At 32.3% G+C, this 22,900-nt stretch overlaps 2 protein-coding genes across 2 annotated transcripts in view; one reads left to right on the top strand and one right to left on the bottom strand.

Moving 5' to 3' along the window:
* Positions 1-22,900, bottom strand: part of LOC143068240 (nuclear pore complex protein Nup133-like) — a 61,060-nt gene that overhangs the window by 12,666 nt on the left and 25,494 nt on the right. The window contains exons 21-32 of the mRNA XM_076242138.1: positions 20,495-20,614; positions 18,195-18,332; positions 17,330-17,537; positions 16,759-16,892; positions 10,519-10,558; positions 8,682-8,806; positions 7,105-7,164; positions 6,510-6,591; positions 4,846-4,907; positions 3,529-3,585; positions 2,308-2,388; positions 925-992 (exon numbers count right to left, since the gene is read on the bottom strand). Coding sequence (XP_076098253.1) covers positions 925-992; positions 2,308-2,388; positions 3,529-3,585; positions 4,846-4,907; positions 6,510-6,591; positions 7,105-7,164; positions 8,682-8,806; positions 10,519-10,558; positions 16,759-16,892; positions 17,330-17,537; positions 18,195-18,332; positions 20,495-20,614 — 1,175 coding nt within the window. The remainder of the gene's footprint in view (positions 1-924; positions 993-2,307; positions 2,389-3,528; positions 3,586-4,845; positions 4,908-6,509; positions 6,592-7,104; positions 7,165-8,681; positions 8,807-10,518; positions 10,559-16,758; positions 16,893-17,329; positions 17,538-18,194; positions 18,333-20,494; positions 20,615-22,900) is intronic.
* LOC143068239 (uncharacterized) lies at positions 10,918-15,636 on the top strand. The gene is made up of 2 exons (XM_076242137.1): positions 10,918-12,692; positions 15,061-15,636. Exon 1 carries the CDS (start codon positions 11,018-11,020, stop codon positions 12,677-12,679), a length of 1,662 nt encoding a protein of 553 aa, XP_076098252.1. The 5' UTR covers positions 10,918-11,017; the 3' UTR covers positions 12,680-12,692; positions 15,061-15,636.

The following is a 22,900-nucleotide window of genomic DNA, read 5'->3' as shown; positions in this document are numbered from 1 at the left end:
TGAAGCAAATGTTCAATTCTATTCATACAATTACTGATTTTTTTATTGACTGAAAGAAAATTATACAATTTGATCACTTGTTTACATTTTGCATGAAAACAAACCATTAAAGTTAACCAAGGTAATAGACTTATTAGCTCTACCCACCTAATACATTTATACTATTTTCATTACATTGTTAGGGTAATTCCTATATATAATCATCTGTTCAAAAGGGTAGAAAATTTTATCAATATGAAAAAATACATTGTAAGTATGAAAATATTGATAGAAATGAGTTTTAAATCAATCACATCATCAATAATTGACATGAGGTGTGATGAAATGATGAGATTTATTACCCCATGAAGCATATATGATAATTATTATTTGATAATTATGTTCAATGCTTTGAGATTTGAAATCAACATCTTCAAATTGAATATAATGATTTTTATACCCCTCCCCAAACTGTCATAAGTGGGACATAAGAAACAATATGTTCAACTTTTTTCTTTTCTTATGGAAAGTCATATCTGGTAATATTCTGCATGATCACTTATGACCAGTACATGTGCTTTCTGTTCAAACATATGGATAGTAGAATAATAGGTAAATAAAAACTGACAACTGGGTCATGGGAATAGTACGCAACCTTATGTAACATACAGAAAAGTTTATGTTTTGGAAACAGTTATGACCTAAAAACTTCAACAATCAAAGTTATGATGCACCTATGCTTGGATCATGCATAAATTATAACAAAATGTATGATCATAACCACTGATGCAATAAAATGCATTCCAAAAACTTCATTTTAAGGTATTCATTCAGTGAAATTTGGACCAAGGAAAGTGGTAACCATTTAATGTGATGCAGATCCATCTATAAAGTAAAAAGTTGAAGAATGAGTACGGTTGTGATTTATGTCCAACAATAACTTACCTATTCCTTAAAACTGCTCTAGTCCAGATATACAATCTCAAAGCTTCAAAGTCAATATTTTCATCATCCTGTGAATAAAATAATATAACAGGTTTATGTAACGTCATGGCATCACATTTCTAAATATTTCTATGGATTGATTAAAATCTATTACAGGTATTGCTTAAATAGAAACACCACTGGTTGTCTTGGACAGTTGAATATTGCTTGCTATTCAATCGGCCATATTTCACTTCAGGGATTCCTATACTTAAGGGATAATGGTCCATTTATACTTATGGTTAGGTTAAGAGCTGTTTCAGGTTAGTATTAGGGTAAATATGTAGGGTCTAGGCTAGTGTTATGGTAAGGTATGGGTTATGGTCAGTTTAAGGTTAAGAATAGCTAAGTGCAGCTCTATAAATTGGGACCCTAAAGTAGAAGAACCCCATTCAATCTTACTGCATAACTCTAATTAGATTTTTTTTTTAAGTCAGCACACCTACCATTTTTTTCAACAGGTGTTTCTCCTTAATCAACTTCTTACTTACTGTACAAATATATCTATCTAATAAATTACTTTTTTATTCTCATTTTCAAGTGGTATTTGTTCAGTTGCCTATTACTTTGAAAATTGTTTAATCCACCATTTTCAACATAAGAAAATGCCTGTATCTAGTCAGGAATAAGACAGTTGTTATCCACTCCTTTGATGTGTTTGATTTTGCCATATGATAAGAGACTTTCTGTTTTGAATTTTCTCTATATTCAGTATTTTGTTATCTTACTTTTTACAGGCATAGCCCTTTTGATGTCATCATTCACTTTTATTGCCCTACTGTACAATTACTTATAAATGTAAAAGTTTCAAGTAAAGATAGTGGAATTTAACCTTTACTAAAATTTTATCAAATTGACAGCTAGGATGTCAACTTTCCATATACATGGATGGAAAAGTATTTTTGCAAACAAAATGGCATCTTTTTTCCAAAGACTATTCTCCTAACAGGATAGTCAACTTCTCTTCTTTTGAAAAAATAATCTCCCAATTTCTCAATCTTTCACTAATAATTCCTTCTATTAAGATAAATTCTATGTGTTGAAGGGGAAATAACTCTAGTTATAAAATAGTTATACTGATTATTCATATTGCAAAAATAACAAATCACACCATTTTAATTTAATTTGAACAATTGTATATATTCCTTAGAAGAGAAAAGTTTAACCTTTTTTAGATTATCAAAACATTTTCTTAATGAAAAGAATTTTCTTGTTTTCAACAATTTCCTGGTCATGAACTGATGATGAAGTTAAATATGTACAGAACATTGAGCATGTTAAGATTACCATAAAGTCAATGTTGGTCCAGATACTTAAAACTCTTTTTAACAATTTAACAACTACCTTGTCTATATACTGCAGTAAATCTAATGCTTTCTTGAAATCAAATTCATTGGCATCAATATTGAAGTCACTGATATATTGCTGTAAGAAAGGATAAATTGTTAGTTCATAAATTGTGTAGATAGCATTAATTTAGGCAAAGAACAATATTAAAGTGGTTTTGATACTTTTTGATAGTGTAAACTGTCTAGAGTGTTAATAAAGTTCTATAAGATACAACTACTGTAGTCAATTTATTTCAATTTGAGATATGTTGAAGTGTGAAATGAGATCATGGAAAGAACAAATTAAACATAGATAACCTGGCTTGTTTAAGACAAAATATAGTCTGCAGTTTATTTAATTTGTTAAAATATTCTAAAATGTTAAAATATTCTAAAACTTGTAATTTTGGACAGAAAATTTCTTATATTATAAAGCTTTGATGAAATAAAATTGAGAATGGAAATGGGGAATGTGTCAAAGAGACAACAACCCGACCAAATAAAAAACAACAGCAGAGGGTCACCAACAGGTCTTCAATGCAGCGAGAAATTCCCGCACCCGGAGGCGTCCCTCAGCTGGCCCCTAAACAAATATATACTAGTCCAGTGATAATGAACGCCATACTAATTTCCAAATTGTACACAAGAAACCAAAATTAAAATAATACAAGACTAACAAAGGCCAGAGGCTCCTGACTTGAGACAGGCGCAAAAATGATGAAAGCATATTTTAGGAACAATAAAATAACGTCTCAGCAAGGTTGTTTTAGGTCAAACCTTGACTGAATGATAATTTCTTCATGCCCAAAATAATTATTTGGCAACCTTTAATGAAGACTTTTACAGTTTGCTGTATTGCATTTTTTTTTCAAGCAAATTCATATATGTGGCTCTCATTGTGCATCTAAAAAAATAGTGTTTTAAGAAAAACCTCTTGAGAATGCATTGGCTTCATATTTTGTGGGAAATTCACTTTCAGCATTTAGAAAAGAGTTTTTATGAATCTTCCCAAATAAAAATATACAGTGCAAATATTCACATCTCAAATGTTTGTCTTCTGTTTCTTTTGAGAACAGCTAAAAACTTCTTTGAAACTCACACGATGAGTAATTTTGCTTATTTACAATTGCTTTATCAGTTATCTCCCCTGACAATATTAAAGAAAATTACTAATATAACATGTAGTATTGACTTGAAGTTGAATCATTTTCTAAAAGACATATAACAAATATCTTACTTGAATTATTTCTACTGGTGCTAATACTCTCATATTATCTTCTTCCATTCCTAAATGCTGCAAATATAAAAAAATCATCTACCATTATCAAAATATGGTTCTAGTAGTACATTACTACAATTTATCATATACTTAGCATTAATATGATAGCTTTTGCAAATGTGTAATGAACGGAAGTACACAAGTCATAATTTCACACCCAGGCTGATAACCTATATCAGAGACCTCTCGTGCAAAAAAAACATAACAGTGCATCTGGTGCAATTTACTACGGTATTTCAGGTAACGTATGTTTACTTTTTCATTGTGGCGTCAGATATTTTTTTATCATAACGTCAAAATTTTTTGGGAACTTTTGTGATGTCCAGTATTGGCGGACAAATAGCGATAAGATGTATTGAATCCATTAATAAATCTGTCTGTACAGAACCAGCTGTTATTTGAAAAAACAGATGTGAACCTGGATACATCCAAAGTACGATAATTTAGTACTTTCTGATATGGATTTACAGGAAGAAACAAATGCCATTGACAATTATAAACCATCTCATAGTACAACAAGTAGTAATAATGATCATAAAACTGTAAATATTTTTATGCTTCCAGCTTCCAAATTTTCAATGTTTCAAAACGCCTCTATATATAGGAAATGGTACCATAAATATATATGGAGGTAGTGATGCTGTTCTATTGTTGGACAATTATAGTGCATTTGTTGGATTCATAATTTGACTTCGAATTCTTTATAAAGTTTTTGACTGGTTTAGATATTTCATTTGTTTATTTGCTTGCATTAAACAATTGTCGGATGTATATGATAAAGAGATCAATACATGGCCTTTTCCATATCGGCCCGAGTATCATCCCTCGACCCTATCAACCACAGATAATTGTTGTTTTTTGTGTATTCTTAAAACTATTTATACATTCATTGAAAAATAAAAATTTAATAGAATGATGGAAATATTCAGAGATACTTCTGATAAAAAATAATCAAATACCATATTCATGGTTCATAATACTGTATAGCGGGTTATTTTAGTGGGGTGTAAATTTTGGCTTATTTTTCAGGAATAGGACAAAATCGCCCAAAATGAATTCCACCAATTCAAAAGTGCACATGCAAGGTATTGATAAAAGTTTTGAGTCAGCCAAAATAATAACCACTAAAATATTTCTTATACCTTATTCAATGAAAATCTCGAAATTTTACACCTGCAAAAATAACCCACTATACAGTAAAAGTCAAAATTTTAATAATGACAGAAGAACTTTATTAAGTACCCTATAAAATTAACTATCATGAAAATACATTACCTGTATGACCCTAGGTGGTAGTTGTTCCTGATGGGTAATCAAATCTTGTTCTCTATTAATATCTGAAATATAAAAAGTATCAAATATAAAAATAACATCTGAAACATTATACAGTCGTTGTTTGATTCACATGTCAAATATGAAAATAACATCTGAAACATTATACAGTTGTTGGTTGATTCACATGTCAAATATAAAAATAACATGTGAATCATTATACAGTTGTTGGTTGATTCACATGTCAAATATAAAAATAACATCTGAATCATTATACAGTTGTTGGTTGATTCACATATCAAACATAAAAATATCATCTGAATCATTATACAGTTGTTGGTGGATTCACATATCAGAATTTGATTTCTATATTTATATATTTGTTGTAGGTAAACTTTGTATGTCACCACATTAGCATTATCTAATTCTCTACATCTTCTGAACTGTTAGACGGTTGTCTAGCAAAATCTGCACACTACAGAACAACATCAAAAAGTTTAATGTCGATCATAATGGGAGATAACTCATATGCAATAAAGTAAAACTTGTGCAGTACTAGTTGGATACAAATTTTTGTTGGTTTTGTGTGTACAGTTGAACCACAAATTCAAATGTTCAACAAATGACAAATTTTATAGAGGCTTGTATGCAGACTTTGGCAAAACCAGGAAATCAACTAGCCACGAAAACTCATCAATCCATGAATATTAGTACCCAGGAAAATAAATGAATCCACATTATATGGTTTCTTATATATGCAGGGTTTCTTGTGTATAATTTAGATTCATTATCTCAGGAGACTCTGGCCTTTGTTAGTCTTGTATGATTTTTAATTTTAGTTTCTTGTGTATAATTTTGAGTTTAGTATGACATCCATTATCACAGAACTAGTAACATATTTGTTTAGGGGCCAGCTGAAGGATTCCTCCGGGTTCTGGAGTTTCTTGCTGCATTGAAGACCTGTCGGTGGCCTTCAGATGTTGTCTGCTCTATGGTCGGGTTGTTGTCTCTATTGACACATTCCCCATTTCCATTCTCAATTTTATGGATAATTTCTACTATAGTCGCCGTCAGCTGAAATTCGTAGCGGTTATCAGTAAAAATAATCTAAACTACCAATCGCGTTCACTCGAGATATAGTTTTTCACATTCCATTCATAAATCGCAAAAAGAAAAATCACTACTGACCTACCTTTAAAGTGATCACACTGTAATAATCCTGACCTTCACATTTTCCAGAATGTTTTCCATTGTAATTCCGCCATCTTCGTTTCTATAAGAATCATTTGTTTACTTATTACATATGACATTCGTCACTTACGCAGTTTCCTGAAATGTTCTTTTCATTGATGTGATAAGGTTTCCCGCGCTTTATGCAAATTTTATGAAATTGAACTCCACGGAAACACTTCCGGTAAAAACAATGGCGGATTCAACCATTGAAAATCGTCTTGGAAAATGTGAAGGTCAGGATTATCACAGTGCAATCACTTAAAAGGTAGGTCAGTAGTGGTTTTTCTTTTTAGGATTTATGAATGGAATGTGAAAAACTATATCATGAGTGAAAGTGGTCGATAGTTAAGATTATTTTTACCGATAACCGCTACGAATTTCAGCTGACGGCGACTATAATAAGCTTTACTTACAGTCTCAATTATATTACTTACCTTCAATATGGTCTTCTGTAATAACTTCCTCTCTTGGATCATCAGCAGCTAAACCTGCCAGTTTACTAAGACTCAACAAGGTCTGGAAGTAAGAAATTACAGTGTGATTGTTATTATTATGCTTTTATCATAGATGAACCCATTTTTTCAAGAGGCTATTGATGTGTTAACTTGATTGATTAATCCAAATACTAAATAAAAGTGTAAAAGGTCTTCTTCCATTTGTATAACTTTGTCATTGACCATAAAACATTCATGAAACCACCATAAATCAATCATATTCAATTGAAAAAATAACATGGCTTCACAATAGCATTATGTAAGTAAGATTTAATGAAAGATCCACTTTCATATGGTCATTCCCTTATAGCTGTTGTTTAGGGTGGTACACACAAAGCTATTAAATACCAAAGGTTCTGTGAAAGTTTCATTGAAATCCAATTTCAGGTTTAGAGGGAGTTGTGCAAAAATATTTCACATTCACACGAAAAGACCAATTGGATATAATGATCTACAAGCAAATTACAAAATTATCAGTTTCCGTTTTAGAACTGTTTCAAATTGCAAACTGATCTTTATCATAGCAGTACATTACCTTTTTCTTTGCTAAGCAGCCAACTTCTAACCTGGCAAGGTCAAGTAATGTGCTGTGCGCCTAAAAAGGAAAACAGTAGAAATGTTATATTTATCTTTGTTTTTACAGTTAAATATAGATTTTTACACTGATTGAGTGTGATACGATATTACTCCACTTTAGACAGTTATAACTTCCATTGTCAAACACCAAGCTTAGAAAGCAAGATTTGGTGGTAGCATCTGTATCTCTAATAATTTTTAGATGTTCTGCAGTCAAACTATATCCTTGTTATTCAGTGATCTGCAAAACAAAGTGGTCTGCCTATGTCACATCTTTAGACATGGTTCTCTTTTTTCCTCACAATAGGAAATTTGTAGGAAAGCAAGAAAACCTGTAATTTGTATTTTGAATAATGAAGAACCAAGATTAAAAGAACACACACAACAGGCCAGGAAAAAGATAAATCAGATCAGAATTATGAAATTTTGTTCTCTTCCATACTTAATCCTAATTAATACATGTATACCATTAAACTTGCATAATATGAGATGTCTTATCATCATTATCAGAGCATATGATATATTTGTTTAACACCGCATCATTTTTGCACCTGCTCCAAGTCAGGGGGCTCTGGCCTTTGTTAGTTGTGCATATTTTTAGAAGTTCATTTATATTCAGAGTTAAGTGTGACGACCATATTCACTAAGCCACCTTAAGAAGCAGGATTTTCTAGCTGTATAGAAAACCCATGTTTTTTGTTAGGTTGTTGTCTCTTTGGGACATTCCCAATTTCCAGTCTCAATTTTACTTCTTAAATGCAAAGGGATAACTACAGGTTTAATTGCATCTTTGAAATGGGATGTTTGAAAGGTTTAAGGTGGTATGGGTGTCTTCCTCCATCTTGGATTGTAAAAAACAGAGAACCAAAGGTCCAGATTTTCTATCAAGTTTGCAAAATTTGATGAAGGAATGCAGATATTTAATGTGAATTTTCATTTAAAAGAATCAATTTATAAGAATATAACTTATAAATATTGATATTTTTGCAAATGATTATTTTTGGTTGTTCTTAAAAATAAATTAAATTGGCATTTTAAGGGGAGGTAACTCTAAAACAGTGCATTTTCTGAAGGATTCTACATGGAATTTTCCTATTTTGTATTTTAGCCGGAAAAAACGTACGGTGACCCTATCTTTTCTTTTGATATTCTCAAAGCATTGTCTGAAAGCTATCTTTTCCTTAAGTATTTAACAATTCTATCATTTTGTTTAGTTTCTAATCACAAAATTGTGTTTTTTCCTGTATAATCCATACAAAATGTGTCATTTTGTCACGCCCTGTAGCTTGAGAAAATGCGCGGTGACCTATCATTTTTATAACATTTTTCAACATATATCAATAGATACTACGTTTTGGCAAAGTATGAACAAATTCTATCATTTTTATTTTAGACTCCCATACCACCTTAAATCACTTGTATGCAACAGATAATAATTACAGGTTTAAATCACATCTTAAATAGTGAGGACAAACTACAGGTTTAAATCATTCATTTACATTTAGACATTATTTTTTTTACTGGAAATAAACTGACCTCAATATAATTATTTGTATGAATATCATGTAACCAGCTGAGGTATTTGTTATCATCTGTTTGAAGGAATGATCTTAATTCTGCATGCTGAGAAACAGGTAATGACATCAATTTCCCTCTTTTACCTAAAAATAAATATCAGAATATATAAAACAAAATTTCTGAAGGAAGCATATGTTTTACAGTAAGTTCCTAAGTCCTTCATAACTTACGCCTGACTACAGATTATACAGTACATTCCGGTTATTTGCATAGCCTATTTGTCAGACGAAATTATGCAATAAAGCGGAGTATGCTTATATCCGAAATACCAAATTATGGAGTCAAATAACATCGATAGAACAGATCAGTAAAGGAAATCCCTAAAGAAAAATTAACGTCCATAATTCACTTACAACATATTGAATGCTTATTTATTCTAATAAAAGTTAATTGTTTGGTTTCATCTATTTTATTTCATTGTGTACTCTTTCAATAAAGTTTATTAACACATTTTGTTTTAGTTTATTTATGTACCGACTTTTCCTTTACCTGAGATACGAAAATAAACTTGTTCTAAAAATAGATTTGTTTCTATGACCCGGATGTACAATTACATTGTTACGCTTTGATTAAAACAAACTGCTACACAGTTTATAATCATTTTAAACAATAAATGTTTAATGAACTGCTTTTGATATGCAGTATTTACCGATTGCACAGTGAAGTAACACTGTTACTTTAACCTCGTTAGTTTCGTATATGCAAAGCAGTTAACAGGTAATGGGGCCCTGCACGGGTTATTTACTGGACAGGAGTGTTGAAAGTGAGAAAATATAATAATTAGAATTTAACGTTCTTATTTAAATTATTAAAATTGATAGATTGATGTATAAAATTCTTCAACCATATATAAATGCCCTGTAATATTTAACATAAATGTAGATCACCCCTAGCCGAATTACGAGATTACACATTGGATAATGATCGATAATTAGCAGGCGTTAATGTTTCAAAAATTCACCCAAAAAGTAATCTATGAACAATGTTTGAAATCCAATCAATAATTAACACCTATTGAGATAGAAGATCATAGAATGGTTGTTTTTTTACAACAATCAGCTGATTGATATTCTTAAATAGAATATGGGAAACTTTACCTGTGTACACATCGTGGCCTTTTTTTATAATCATATAAACACAAAAGAAACTGTTTTAAAACTTTATTCAAATAAAACTGAAGTAAATGTATAATAATAACGAAAATTATGATGCATTCAAGAAAAATATACTTACCAAATTGCCGTTTCCGGTCAAAAATCTCAGTCAGTTTTAACTAAGCATATCTAGCTGGCGATTATTTTCTATGCAATTAACCGAAATGCCACTTGTAAGGCTATGGATATAACCGAACAATTTAACATTAGATGAATGGGTAATGGTTTTGTGCAGGAGAAAAGTATGCAATAAACCGAATTATGCTATTAAGCGGTATGCAATTAAGTGGAATCGACTGTACCATGTTTTGTCTAGTTGGCTATTTTCTTCAGCAGTGTTCTAGTAAACTTCCACATACAGACACAGGATTTACATAGTTAATAATGATTTGTGATAGTAAGCATTGAGTATAAGTTTCATAACATTTGGTTGAGGCAAACTAAAGTTAGAGAACAGAAACGACAGATTTAACAATTTTTCCATATATGAAGGGCCATAACTCTCAAACAGAATGTGTGACATAAACAATTTTCAAACTTGACTTTTGTTTTGTGGTAATAAGCACATCACCCAACTTATGGTTAAGTTATAATGAAAAGAAAACATAAAGACAACCACCACAGGTTATTAATTATATTACCTTTCTTTAAATACCAGGCATACAGGAAATCAGCAAAGCCCTACAAACACATTAATAGTTGTTATACTTGTAAAATATACATCATATCAATTTGAATATGCACAGAAGGTCACCTGTTGTATATCATGTTGAAAAAAGTAGTTCTTCTATTTGTTGCATTGATAAAAAAGAAAACTTCCAATGCCAAAGGACTTACTTACCATCTTCTTTTGCCCTGCTGTCTATGAAAATGATAGTAATTTTATATCATATATATTTTTACTTACCAGTCAAGGAATATACATAAGGATTATCTCCCTTACAACGTTCTCATAACTCGCAACACCTGGATGATTTCAAACATCTATCTAACATTGATCATCCGGGTGAATGCCTCCTCAGTTTATCTTTCGGCGGCAACAAAATAAGACGTTCTCACTTTGAGACTTTCTATTATAGTCTCGTCGTTGCAATTTTTTATTTATGTACGTTTAATATTATCGTCCGCTCATATTGGACGATGGCTGAAGAATATAGACACTCACTGACTGACGCAAATGCTGATTCAGATAGTGCAGGTGAAACGCCAACAGGTGATTTTCTCGTGAAAAAGATGGCGAGGACAACAAAAGACGCTTCTTCAAAGAAAAAGAAACGTGTGTCAAAGACGGCTGAACTTGAGAATAAGTTAAACAGTATGGAAGACAGGTTTGATAAGAAAATGGATATGTTATTTGCTGTTATGAACAAGTCATGTGCTACTATAGGTAGTTCGACTGTTGCACAGGTTTCTCAATCTGGTGGTTTAGCCACGCAGAGAGAACAAAGTTCGGATAACGTCCCAAGTACAGGGGAGCGTAGACCGGTAATTTCTTTGAATGCAAATCTTGATGAGGACTTGGGAAGTCCTAGAATCATCAGAAATATTGATTTTGACAATAGGTCAGAAATTTCTCTTCATATAGACAGTCGTGAAAAGGCTGATTTACTTGGTTTATGTTCATCAGAGGATGAATATTCTCGTGGCCTCAGTAGTCCTGTTTATTCTCAGGCTGGCAATAAATCTAGAAATGTTGAAAGATTTAGTCAATATCTACAAACTCAACCTACTATTAGTAACAATGTTGAAAGTCAGTCAAATCAGAGATTAACAAGTAACATTGATAATAATAACAATAAAACTGTAGACAAGCAGTCAGATAATTTAAATTTATTGTCTAAACTTTTCAAGGAAGATATTCCTTCAGAATCTTCTGATAATTCTGGTGGCTTGATCATTGATGAGGCACAGGTTAGAATTCTAGAACGTTCCTGGAGAACTAAAAATCCAGAGAAACTTACAGCTTATAAAGATGAATACCGTAGTTGTTTTCCGGTTAATGATAAATCTAAAAGCTTTTTGCAAGTACCCAGTTTGGATGATTTATTAGAACCAATGATAAGAACTGTTCATGGTACAAATAGTGTTAAGTCATGGGACAAACATAAGCAGTTGGTTACTCAACCTTTAAAACAGATAGAGAATCTAGCCTATCAAGGGCAGGTGGCTTCACGTATGGGTATTATATCAGTGTTGTATATGCAACAAACATTAGGAACCTTATTAGAGAGGGTTGAAAATGAAAATGTTAGTGATGAAACTTGTCAAATGGTGAAGGACTTGTTTGCAATTTCGACAAAGTCTCTTGATCAGGTAGGACGCACAGGTGCGTTTAACCATATGATACGCAGGAAGGCTGCAGCTACTGAGTCTGGTTTAAATAACTTGAAAGATATACAGGCTAAAGTTTTGTATTTACCTCTTTCGAATGAGGGTGTATTTGGTAAAGGTTTGGAAGACAAACTTGAGAAACGTAAAGAACAACGTGAGCAACTAGACGATCTGTTACCAGAGTATAAAAACAATAATAAGAGAAAGTTTGAATCTACTCAGGTGCGTCAAGATTGGCAAAATAAAGCTCCTAGATATAGTTCTAACAATAGTTCTACTCATGTTAATTATAACAATGCTAATTCAGCTGATAAACGTTCAGGTTTTAGTTATAATAAATCTTCTGTGAGATCTGCTCCTAGGAAGTTCCAGAAAGACAATAAAGCTGATGACTTTGGGAAAAAAGATAAAGAAAAGAAAGCAGGTGGCAACTGGAATTCTTTTCGGATCCCAAAGAAAAACAGTAGCTGACTCAGAGTTAAAGGTAATAATTTATCAGAATCAGGCCGAGATACCAGTTGGGGGTCGTCTAAGATTTTTTCGAGACAATTGGGAAAAAATAACAGACGATCAATGGGTCTTGTCAGTAATAGCAGAGGGTTACAAACTAGAGTTTCTAGAAATGCCATTTTGGACAGGCATACGGAAAACCTCTGTGTCTTTAAAAGACTCGGATATTTTAATCCAAGAAATAAATACTCTTATAGAAAAAGATGCTATAGAACCTGTTCGCCAGCAAGATGCAGCAACAGGTTTCTACAGTACGTTTTTTCTAGTCCCCAAAAAGAACGGGACAATGAGACCAGTAATAAATCTCAGACCCCTCAACAGGTATCTCAAGAAAATACATTTCAAAATGGACACTCTCACAAAAGTATTAAACTTAGTAAAAATAGGAGACTGGGCCATTTCTCTGGATCTAAGCGATGCTTATTTACACATCCCAATTTTTCAGAAGCATCGCAAGTTTCTCAGATTTTCGGTTCAGAACCGGTGTTATCAGTGGAAAGTTCTTTGTTTCGGACCAACTTCGGCTCCGAGAGTCTTTACAAAAATGGTTTCCGTAGTAGCGGCTTTTTTGAGAACTCAAAATGTAAGACTAGTAGTATATCTAGACGATTGGCTAGTAGTCAATCAAAGCAAGAATCAATTATATCAAGATCGAAAGAAATGTCTCGATCTCCTAAATTCACTAGGTTTTCTCATCAACAGAGAAAAATCAAGTCTAGTGCCAACTCAAAACTTGATATACTTAGGGGGGCAGTTTCATTTGGACAAGGGACTTGTTTGCCCAACTCAGGAAAGAATAGACAAATTGAATATGGCAATACTAATTCTTTCATCAGGGAATGCAGTGTCAGCATTTCACTTCCTACAATTACTAGGCATAATGGCATCTTGCATAGAGTTAATTCCGAATGCACGCTTGTTCATGAGACCGGTTCAACTACATCTCCTCTCATTTTGGAGACCAAGTTGTCAGGATCTTTCCATAAAGATCCCAGTTACACCACATCTGAAATCACATCTCAGTTGGTGGAAAGATTCAGCAAACACGCTGAGAGGCCAATATTTTCAACTGGCTCAAACCTCTGTAACCATAACGACAGATGCTTCGAAAACCGGGTATGGGGGTTTTATGAACAATCAAATTTTTCAAGGGGAATGGTCAGAAATGCAGAGCAAGAAACATATAAATTCCCTAGAATTGGAAGCAGTGTTTTTAACGCTGAAACACTTCCTAAATCAGTTGAAAGGTCAATATGTTCTGATAAGATCGGACAATACCACAGTGGTCCAATATATAAACAAACAAGGGGGGACGAAATCGCCCACTCTTTGCTACCAAACATGGGATTTATGGAATCTTGCAATTCAAAACAATATTCGAATGAAGGCTGCTCATATAACAGGAAAATTGAACATTTTAGCAGACCAACTCAGTCGAACCAAAATTCAACATACAGAATGGTCTCTGAACAAACTTGTGGTTCAGAATCTATTTCAAATTTGGGGAACTCCTCTCATAGATTTATTTGCCTCAATAGACAATCGTCAGACAGAAATTTTTTGTTCATGGATCCCACATCAGAAAGCCTTAGCTCTGGATGCTTTGACAATTTCATGGGAGAGAATGTACGCCTATGCTTATCCCCCAATTTGTCTGATCCCAAAAGTCTTGCAATATATGAGGCAGTACCAGTGTCAGATTTTGTTGATAGCTCCCCAATGGCCACGGAGACATTGGTACCCAGAGCTGCTACAATTATTGATAGCAGTCCCCATCAGGATACCAGTAATTCCGGAATTGTTATGTCAACCGAAAACTCGGATTTATCATCCCAATCCACAAGTTTTCAAGCTGACTGCATGGCTTCTATCAACGAACGGTTTACAACAGAAGGCTTTTCTAAAGGGGTTAGAGAGTTACTCTCCGCCTCATGGCGAAAAGGTACTCAAAAAGATTACTGCTCAAAATTCAGAAGGTTCAATAGCTGGTGTAGTACAAGGAAAATTGATCCCTATAAAATATCTTTAAGTCAGATAGCTGATTTTTTATCATATTTATTTGATAGTGGTTTGCAATACAGAACAATTGCAGGGTATCGCTCAATGTTGTCCACGGTATTACCTCCAATAGATAATTTCCAAATTGGACAACATCCTAAAATAATTAGATTGATTAAAGGTGTTTTCAATACAAGACCTCCAGTTGCAAAACTATTACCTGAATGGGATTTGCACGTAGTATTAAGAATGTTAGAAAATAGTCCTTTTGACAATGTTGAACAAATGACTTTAAAAGATTTGACTTTAAAAACTGTATTCTTAACTGCCATTACTACTTTCAGGAGATGTAGCGATCTGCAGGCACTAAGAACGGATGAAGGCTCCATGAGAATACAGACTAAAGGAATTACGTTTATAAGACATGGCCTAGCCAAACAGGATAGGGAGAAACATTTTGGAGCAAAAATTTTCGTACCTACATACACTGAGAATACCTCTTTAGATCCACGGAAAAGTCTGTTACAATATTTAGATAAAACAAAACCGTTGCGTAAAAAATTACAACAGGACCAAAGAGGAAAATTATTTTTAGCTTTATGTGAACCTCACAAACCAGTTACCTCTCAGACAATTTCACATTGGATTGTTCAAATTATTAAACAGGCTTATTCTGATTTTGAATATCCAGGGAAAGGGAAAATACATGCGCATTCTACAAGAGCTATTGGCCCAACTTGGGCATTCTTTAAAGGAGCATCTATCAATTCGATCTTAGAATCTGCAGATTGGAGTTCAGAATCTACCTTTAGTAGATTTTATTTGCGTGAATTAGATGTAAATGTGTTACAGAAAATAGACTAAGTTGATATTTTCGGCGAGTTGCACAGTATGTTTTTGTTATTCATTAAAATGTTAGTGGTGGAAGCATTTTAAATGGTGGAAGTATTTTATATGTTTTTAAATATGAACATGAACTACATTTCAACTTATGATGAAGTTTGAAATGACAAAGAATCACAGAGAAGTTTTGCTGTTATTAGATGTGTACATGTGTTGTAGAAAGTCTCTTCAGGTGAGATAATTTATTTATAACACTCCTCCTAAGGTTCAGACTGCTTTGAAATCAGTAGTAATCCTTATGTATATTCCTTGACTGGTAAGTAAAAATATATATGATATAAAATTGAGAATTTGTTATCAAGTTCTAATTTTATGAATTATTTTTACTTACCAGTCAAGGCTCCCACCACCTCCCCGGTTATAAATAATTTTCGGTAAAAGGGAATATTTTGTTCCCGCCGATAAACTGAGGAGGCATTCACCCGGATGATCAATGTTAGATAGATGTTTGAAATCATCCAGGTGTTGCGAGTTATGAGAACGTTGTAAGGGAGATAATCCTTATGTATATTCCTTGACTGGTAAGTAAAAATAATTCATAAAATTAGAACTTGATAACAAATTCTCAATTTTTATTGATGTTAAAGGGTGAAATATGATTTTCTGTAGTGTATTACAATATATCTTTCCTAATAAATTATGTACAGACACCACTCTCTATAAACAACAAAGGCATTTGCAGTGACTTTACTTAAATTTTGGACTCCTTAGACATAGTTATAACGGAAGTGTAATAAGGAACTGATAATTGTTGTATATTTGAGATTTTTTAGTTCATATTTTTTTCTAAAATCAGAGGGTCATAATGTGTAAAATGAGTCCTTGTATTTCTTTCTGCTTTTGATTAGGGTGGTCTTCAGCTTTGTGTTTCTGAATGTATTTCAACTTTTATTTGGGTTGCCTTCAGCTTTGTGTTTAGACTTGTACATTTTGATATAAAATCCTCAAAAATGTATCTTACAAATACTTAAAAGAATGATAAGTTAAACTAATCATTTCCTTAAAACACAGCCATGACCATCTACAAGCAACCCTGATTTTATTCTTCAACCGTAGAAGTCTATTTCCTATCAGAAATCCAGGAATAATACAGAAAATCCATACAAGTAAACAGCTTTGATGTTAACCAAAAGAATTACCTTGTCAGCAAACTGTACTAGGTATCGTTCTATTCTATCAGAATTATTTGTATCATCACAAAGTTGTATGAGAATTTCAAAATCACAGTATTTCTCTGCTAATGAAGCTGCCATTTCATGTTTTCCATATTCTACTGTAAAATAAAGCAAATATAGATGGTTAATTGTATAAAATAGTAGAAAGGCCTTCTAAAATTTAAGCATTTTTCATCGAACAGAATTATAACAGGGTGCTACTGTATGTCTATTTGATAAACATTTGGCCTCCACAGTTAATTTTTCAGAACAGATCAAAACTGATGTTTCTATAGTAATGACTAAACATAAACAATCTGTACACCAGATAAAGTACTATTCCCACTCATAAAAGCCAAGATATCTTTCGATGAAAATTTCCTTGTACATGTACAATGTTTGTTGATTGTTGATTAATTTCAAACTATGGTCAAACAGGTAGTGGCTGAACAGCAGATATGAAAATTGCTTACATGCTAAAACTCAACATTATCAAGCTGCAGATTAAACACATTTCTAAAGTTAAAAAAAAGAAAACCATGTAAAGAATACTTACATAAAGGTGCTATCATTTTATTTCTGTCCTGTTCATATCTCTTCAGGAACTGATCATGATGCGCTGAGTTACATTGTCTGAGCGATTCCAGTTGACATCGATAGCCATCAAGGACAATGTCTGTCAGGTGGACTAGCTGTTCAAACAATACATCTCTGATCTCTGCATCTCCCGTCTCAGGCAATGCTTCTTCATATGTTTTAGTATACTGTAAATGAACAAAATTTAAATATAAAACATGCGTAATGATATTCAAATCTAATCAGTTTTTAAGGTATTCTGACTGTAATTGACTAAGGAATTGTTAGATATTCTATTAAAGCAAACATCAGAGAAACTTATTGTTAACGTGTTTAAACACATTTTCGTCTTTTTTCGTATTTCAAACAAAACATTTGTCCAAAATTAGGATTATCAATTACTATTAGATTAATATGTTCAAAAACTAAAATATTTCAGTCATTCAAATCATAGCCAGAAAAACAAAAACAAATTTATAAGTTTGTATATAGTCTTTTTATTTTTATTTCGTTCTCCGTGTAAAAAATAATTCAATTTAAACTTTATAACCATTACTGTTACTAAATTATACCAAAAATGAAAAGATAATCCAAATGGAATTCAACTTTTAAATTTTCCACAAAGGCAAACAATAGTTATTACAGAAGAATATATAGATCTGATCCATATTAATATAAACTAACTGGTTTTCAACAACTATTGTGATAGTAAAATATTCCACGGCTAATATTTGTTTAAAAAATATATCATACATTCGATGTGGATTTCATAATTTAAGCTCCATATCTAAAACCCATATGCTAAATTTCACATGACAATACAATACAGTGATATAGATATGTACCTGTTTAATGAGTATAGTTCTGATTCCTCTTTCACCAGAAGTAGATGTCCATGGGGTATATTCTAATATCTCTGGTCCATAAGACTGGTATACACCAACTTTGTTTTGTCTGTATTGTAATGCTTGGTCAAACATTGACTATAAGAAAATTAAAACAAAAATGAATCACCATTTCTTTTAAATATAAAGCATTGTACAAATTCTAGTAAGAACTTACTTTCGACCGTTAATACATAGCAAAAAAATTATATTATTTCAAACTTTTGTTTAAACCAGATGCTCCGGAGGGTGCAGCTTTATACGACCGCAGAGGTCGAACCCTGAACAGTTTGGGCAAGTATGGACACAACAATTAAGCTTGATACAGCTCTGAATTTGGATAGTGATTAAATAGTTGACACAACATAGGTTTCTGACACAGAATGAATGTGGTCTAAGAACTTAAACTTAAAAACTTAAAAATTTTAAATTGGACATTTACCTATTATGGTCCAATATCTAAAATCTAAATACATGGTTAGATTCAGCATATCATAGAACCCCAAGAATTCAATTTTTGATGAAATCAAATAAAATTCAATTTTAGACCCTTTAGACCTCAATGTGGACCAATTTGATAACCCAGCCCAAATATTCAAAATCTAAATACATGGTTAGATTCAGCATATTGAAGAACCCCATATATTCAATTTTTGTTGAAATAAAACAAAGTTTAATTTTGGACCCTTTGGACCTTAATGTAGACCAATTTGAAAACGGGACAATATTGTGCAATTGAATATTTCTTGCTATTGCTCAAAACTGTGCAATTAAAAATTTCTTGCTATTGTGCAATTAGATATTTCTTGCTATTGCGCAATACTGTGCAATTGAAGATTTCTTGCTATTGCACAATACTGTGCCATTGAAGATTTCTTGCTATTGCACAATACTGTGCAATTGAAGATTTCTTGCTATTGCGGAATACTGTGCAATTGAAAATTTCTTGCTATTGCACAATACTTAATATAATAATTTTGGACCCCGATTTGGACCAACTTGAAAACTGGGCCCATAATCAAAAATCTAAGTACATGTTTAGATTCAGCATATCAAAGAACCCCATGAATTCATTTTTTGTTAAAATCAAGCTAAGTTTAATTTTGGACCCTTTGGACCTTAGTGTAGACCAATTTAAAAACAGGACCAAAAATTAAGAATCTGAATACACGGTTAGATTTGGCATATCAAAGAACCCCAATAATTCATTTTTTGATGAAATCAAACAAAGTTTAATTTTGGAACCTTTGAGACCCTAATTCGTTGGGACCAAAACTCCCAAAATCAATCCAAACCTTCCTTTAGTGGTCATAAACCTTGTGTTAAAATTTCATAGATTTCTATTAACTTACACTAAAGTTATTGTGCAAAAACCAAGAAAAATGCTTATTTGGGACCTGTTTTTGGCCCCTAATTCCTAAACTGTTAGGGACTTAAACTCCCAAAATTAATCCCAACCTTCCTTTTGTGGTCATAGACCTTAGGTTAAAATTTCATAGATTTCTGTTTACTTATACTAAGGTTATTGTGCGAAAACCAAGAAAATTGCTTATTTGGGCCCTTTTTGGCCCTTATTCCTAAACTGTTAGGATCAAAACACCAAAAATCAATCCCAACCTTCCTTTAATGGTCATAAACCTTGTGTTTAAATTTCATAGATTTCTATTTACTTTTACTAAAGTTAGAGTGCGAAAACCAAATGTCTTCGGACGACGACGACGATGCCAACGTGATACCAATATACGACCAAAAAATTTTCAATTTTTGCAGTCGTATTAAAACAGACAACCAAGACAACATACTCAAAGTGAGGGCAAAAGTATGCAATGGTATTTTGACTATGTTGGCTAAAAAAAAAAATCCAGACAACCCTTTATCATAAATATCTGAAGTTGATATGTGATGGTTAAACATGTCATACAATATAAAATAAGATGATGTGGTATGATTGCCAATGAGACAACTCTCCACAAGAGACCAAAATGACACAGAAACTATAGGTTGCTGTACGGCCTTCAACAATGAGCAAAGCCCATACCGCATAGTCAGCTTTACAAGGCCCCGAAATGAAAATGTAAAACATTTCAAATGAGAAAACTAACGGCCTTATTTATGTAAAAATTGAACAAAAAACAAATCTTCTTTTTTTATAAATATTATTGTTATATACATATACACATTCATGGATCTATGATCCGTCGATACCTGTATCTTGGCATTGCACAAGGTCATGTTTTAAAAAAGTCACGAAATGTACAAACCTGTAAAACAGCATTTACAGACGACACTACTGTTAACACATCCTGTGTGGTAACGTCTGCTGCAAGGAAATGTTCTTCATATTCCATCAATGCTTCAGCAATCTCATGAACTTTAGATACCTTTAAATGGAAAAATTCAAATGTAATATACTAATCATCATACAGCATTTGAAACTTTTACAACAGGGATCAAAAGCTTAAACACATGTATGTTTGCCTTCTATTTCCTTAAACAAGTATCTGCTGACGGCATTTTACATGTACCTATTGGTCATCAGATCAAATATGTATGATATCCTAGTGTTATCGGTTCTTGATAGTGTAACAAACTTTTGCTCCGTAGGGCCAGTTCTTCAAATAAATGTGTTAAAGTTGATTGTGTTAGTTTAGTAGATTCATTTCCCATTATCCTCACAATTTTCTCTTGTGCAAATCAAGAAAAATCAAAACATCTGTTGTGCTCAATTTTGACATTGTGTGCAATACGTCATCAGTTCTCGATATTTGTGAAAAGTATAGTATGGTAAGCATGTTTGTTATTAATCCCTGTGTATCATCGGTACAGCAGATATAGATACTAACCAATTGGGCGTGATCGATTATGACCTTACACGGTAACGAAAAGCTTTGTTATGTTCACATTATATCAATGTGTACATCAATCTAAACATAATTATTGTTTAAAGAAATGATTTGGTCGTAGGTTGATGATTAGAAAAGTCTCATTATTTCCAAAAACAAGAACGATTACTAAAATACTTGTCAAAGAAGTTGGCGCTCGTTTCATTCGATATGATTCTATATTCATTGCAACTCTTTTGATAGATAAAAGACCCCTGTGTGAGTGTTATACGTAAGCTGTTTCAATAACTGACATTGAAATCTTTCATTCATATATTATTTTTGATATTTTATTCCGAAAAGAAGCCTTGTGTATGGTGTTTAGCTGACCACATAAATCCTTCCGTAAGGTGCATAGTTAGTATTTTCACACTCGTTTATTACCCAAAATGTTTCAAGGAATGAGTAATAAATCACAGGTAGGTTTATGATTAGTAACTTACTGTTGTGATGTATTAGCTTTCTTTCAGATAAAACATGTAAATGGTTTGACAACACAACTGTATCGAATTTGAAAGTTGGTGTTGACATTCACAACTATTTGCGCATGTAAAAGTTAATTATTCTTATTAGAATATCAAAGTTGTCTTATAAATAGGAAAATTGTGATGGGAAAATTATTTGGGAGCAGGAATTTCAGATGGTGAGGAATGTACACTGAATGTAGATAATATAAAACAAAGATTTTCATTACCGTGTCAGTTCAAATCGATCATGACTGCTTGGTTAGTAACTTAGTACCTATATCTGCTGTACCGATGATACACAGTGTTAATAGAAGATTTAAAATTACGCAAATTGAAGTAAAGTATCAATTAAGTATCATTTGTCTCTAGGAACAAATATTTTTTTATGAATGTCAGCCTTATGAATCATCTTTAACAGATATCCTAGGAATTATCACTCAAGGACAAAAATATACATTGAATATTAATCTTTAATTTATTTTCAATGATTTTAAATAATTGAACCAATTCTTTTATCTTATAAGATGTTTTCACAGCTGTTATTAATATTTTACTGTCAAAGTAACAATATCTAAGGGTATAACTTTCTGATAATTGAAATAAATTAAATTACAAAGTTCGTAAGATATGGCCCAAACTGGTGTTTCAACGACATCATAATGGCCGTCTGGAAAGGGCACGGCGGGAATTTGCAAAAAACTCATACAGAATATTAACAGAACTAGAACTCAAACGTAAGATATCTTTGTCCTCTTGGTCTATTATAAAAGAACTGCAATTATCTTGATCATTACTAGACCATTCTCACATAAGTTTCCGTTTTATTAAAATTATCTTCAATACAGTAGAAAACTACGAGAGCAAATGCGTAATCATTTATTATTGCAGTAGAATGCAACACAAATTGTAATTAGTTCTTTACCAAACTTTTCCGAGATTTTGTCATTCAGGATAGAAAACTCAAAGTTTGGTTTTACTTGAGAAAGATGAAAAAAATTGGGTTTCTTGAGAAAAATAAAATACGGCGTAAACTATCATGTATCATGCATCTAGCGTTGAAGTGCTAAAATATACAGTAGCTCTTTAAATGAATATGACCTTTAACCGGTAAAAAATGTAAAACAAAAGATGACACAGTAATAAAAAAATATTGAAATAGGAAAACATTGTAATATATACTGACATACAAGTAGAAAATATCTGACGATGTTGGTGTTTACTTATATGTATGAGGAAACAAATATAATTTAACAAAAAAAAAAATGGTCTTGACTTATTAGACATGCCCTCTTAAGTCAGCAGGCCCATAACAGGATAG

Source organism: Mytilus galloprovincialis, chromosome 3 (assembly GCF_965363235.1).
Source record: "Mytilus galloprovincialis chromosome 3, xbMytGall1.hap1.1, whole genome shotgun sequence".
NCBI classification, from domain to species: domain Eukaryota; kingdom Metazoa; phylum Mollusca; class Bivalvia; order Mytilida; family Mytilidae; genus Mytilus; species Mytilus galloprovincialis.
The sequence above is the reverse complement of the archived record's forward strand: the minus strand, read 5'-3'. Positions and strand labels throughout refer to the sequence as shown.

Coding starts and splice junctions, on each gene's coding strand:
- LOC143068239 (XM_076242137.1), top strand. CDS start 11,018: ATGGCTGAAGAATATAGACACTCACTGACTGACGCAAATGCTGATTCA.